The sequence below is a fragment of the Chaetura pelagica genome, unplaced genomic scaffold (genome assembly GCF_000747805.2).
Source record: "Chaetura pelagica isolate M959 unplaced genomic scaffold, ChaPel_1.0 scaffold132, whole genome shotgun sequence".
Taxonomy (NCBI): domain Eukaryota; kingdom Metazoa; phylum Chordata; class Aves; order Apodiformes; family Apodidae; genus Chaetura; species Chaetura pelagica.
In genome coordinates this window covers 517,585-519,630 of record NW_009952709.1, presented here as the reverse complement: position 1 = coordinate 519,630, position 2,046 = coordinate 517,585, and the positions used below count along the sequence as shown (strand labels likewise).

At 60.9% G+C, this 2,046-nt stretch overlaps 1 protein-coding gene across 1 annotated transcript in view; it reads left to right on the top strand.

The window, feature by feature from the left end:
* The window catches only part of RGS3 (regulator of G-protein signaling 3), a 69,752-nt gene extending 68,138 nt beyond the window's left edge, over positions 1 to 1,614 (top strand). Inside the window, exons 13-15 of the mRNA XM_009994329.1 lie at positions 532 to 593; positions 1,173 to 1,339; positions 1,429 to 1,614. Of these exons, the coding sequence (XP_009992631.1) occupies positions 532 to 593; positions 1,173 to 1,339; positions 1,429 to 1,614 (415 nt within the window). The remainder of the gene's footprint in view (positions 1 to 531; positions 594 to 1,172; positions 1,340 to 1,428) is intronic.
* The last annotated feature ends 432 nt before the right edge of the window (positions 1,615 to 2,046 follow it).

Below are 2,046 nucleotides of genomic sequence, written 5' to 3'. Positions count from 1 at the left end.
GGTCACCGCCGCGGTCCTGGCTGGAAATTTCCCCCCGTGCTGCTTTCTCCCAGTGCCTGGATGGGAAACTTGAACTGCCTGGAGGATGTTTTGAAAAACCACTCGGCTCTGGAGATGCTCCAGCAGCCAGAGACCAGCCCTCCCAGCTCTCATGCCCAGCGGCTTACCCAGCTGCTTGAGCCAGGCAGCTGAAATCCCCCCATCCCAGAGCTCCCAGGCACCTCCCAGAGCTCTTCCAGTTCTTGCTCAGACTCCCCGAGTGGCAGCACTGCCCGCACAGCCCCTTTTATGTTGGAATTTCTTCCTGCCTGCCTAAAGGCAGGAGCTTCCTTCCAGCAGAGCCCCCGTGGTGCTGCCTGGCTCTGCCCATGGGTGCTCTGGTGATGCTGGTGCTGATGCGGGAGCTGCCCCCCCCCGGGCACACGGAATTCCTTTCCCATCTGGAAATGTTCTGCTCCTGCTGCATCCTGGCAGGCAGCGAGTGCGGGTTTGGCAGCTGGGCTCTGCCAACACACTGTCCTTCTCCTGCAGGCCCACTCCTGAGGAAGCTCTCAAGTGGGGGGACTCCCTGGAGAAGCTGCTGCTGCACAAATGTAAGTGTTTTCCTGCCGGGGGAACGTCCTGACACGTGCATGGATAAAGCTGGGATTTCCTATCTTAATCCTTTCCTGTGTTTGGGGGTAGACAATGAGAAATGTGGCTGCCCCTTGTCTGTAGCCTGTCTGCTCCTGCCTGGCCCAGGGGGGGATTTTGGGATAGGGACCAGGGAGGAAACGGCAGGGATTCGTGCCTGAGCGGGGCAGTGGATCCTGCTTTAGCCCATTGCTCTTCTTGTGTGTCACAGCTGGGGTGCCCCATGTTGTGATCATGTCCCCACAGGGGAGTCCTCCCCCCGTTGCTGCCCCTGCTCCAATCCCAGCCTCCCCCTCCCAGCTCTTCATGCATGCAGCTGGGCTGAGAACTGTGGATTCAGCACACGAGTGGCTCACGTTGCGGTGCCTCTGCTGGCAACGGTCACTGCCTGCTCGGCACAGGGGCTCTTGGGGGTTGTTTAGGGGACAGGGCTGGGAAGTAGCTTAGGTGCCATCTTTGCAAGGTGGCTGGGCTGAGGGTCTCACGGGGCTGTTCCCCACTGGTGAGCTGAGAGTGGAGACGTGTGTCTGTCCCTGCAGATGGACTCGCTGCCTTCAGGGCCTTCCTGCGCACCGAGTTCAGCGAGGAGAACCTGGAGTTCTGGCTGGCCTGTGAGGAGTTCAAGAAGATCAAATCCCAGTCCAAGATGGTCTCCAAAGCCAAGAAGATCTTTGCTGAGTACATTGCTATCCAGTCCTGCAAGGAGGTGAGGGCTGTTTCCCCTGCAGGTGTGGGGCTCTGGGGCATGGCAGCTGCCCGTGGGGCCTCTCACTGGGCTGGTCTCTCTGCCCACAGGTCAACCTGGACTCCTACACGCGGGAACACACCAAGGAGAACCTGCAGAACATCACCCGCAGCTGCTTCGACCTGGCGCAGAAGAGGATCTATGGGCTGATGGAGAAGGACTCCTACCCCCGCTTCCTGCGCTCCGACTTGTACTTGGACATAATCAACCAGAAGAAGGGCAGCTCCCCGCTGTAGGCCCACGGGCTCTCTGGGGCAGGCTGGGAACTGCGTGTTTACATGAAATGGGGCGGCGGAGGGGCCGGGGGGAGCGCGCCTTCCTGCTGCCCCCCGCGCCCCCGGGCCGGGTTCTGGCAGCCCAAGGGTTTGGGGCAGCTGGTGGCACCGAGCATGAGGCTGAAGGGACCAACAAGCCAAGCAGTCTGGAACTGCTCCATCGCCCCGTCTCGCTGGTACGACGCCTCCGGGGTGACTCTGGCGTGGGTTTGAGCCAGGAGGGAAGCGCCCACGAGACTACTGTGAAGCACGAGCTGTGAGTGGTGCTGGGAAGGCAACGAGGGATCCCGACTTGGCCAGGACTTTTGTGCGGGGCTCCTGCGAGGGGACGACATCAACATCTTCCCTGGAATAAAAGACTTGGGTACCGGACCCGCCCCGCGATGCTGCTGT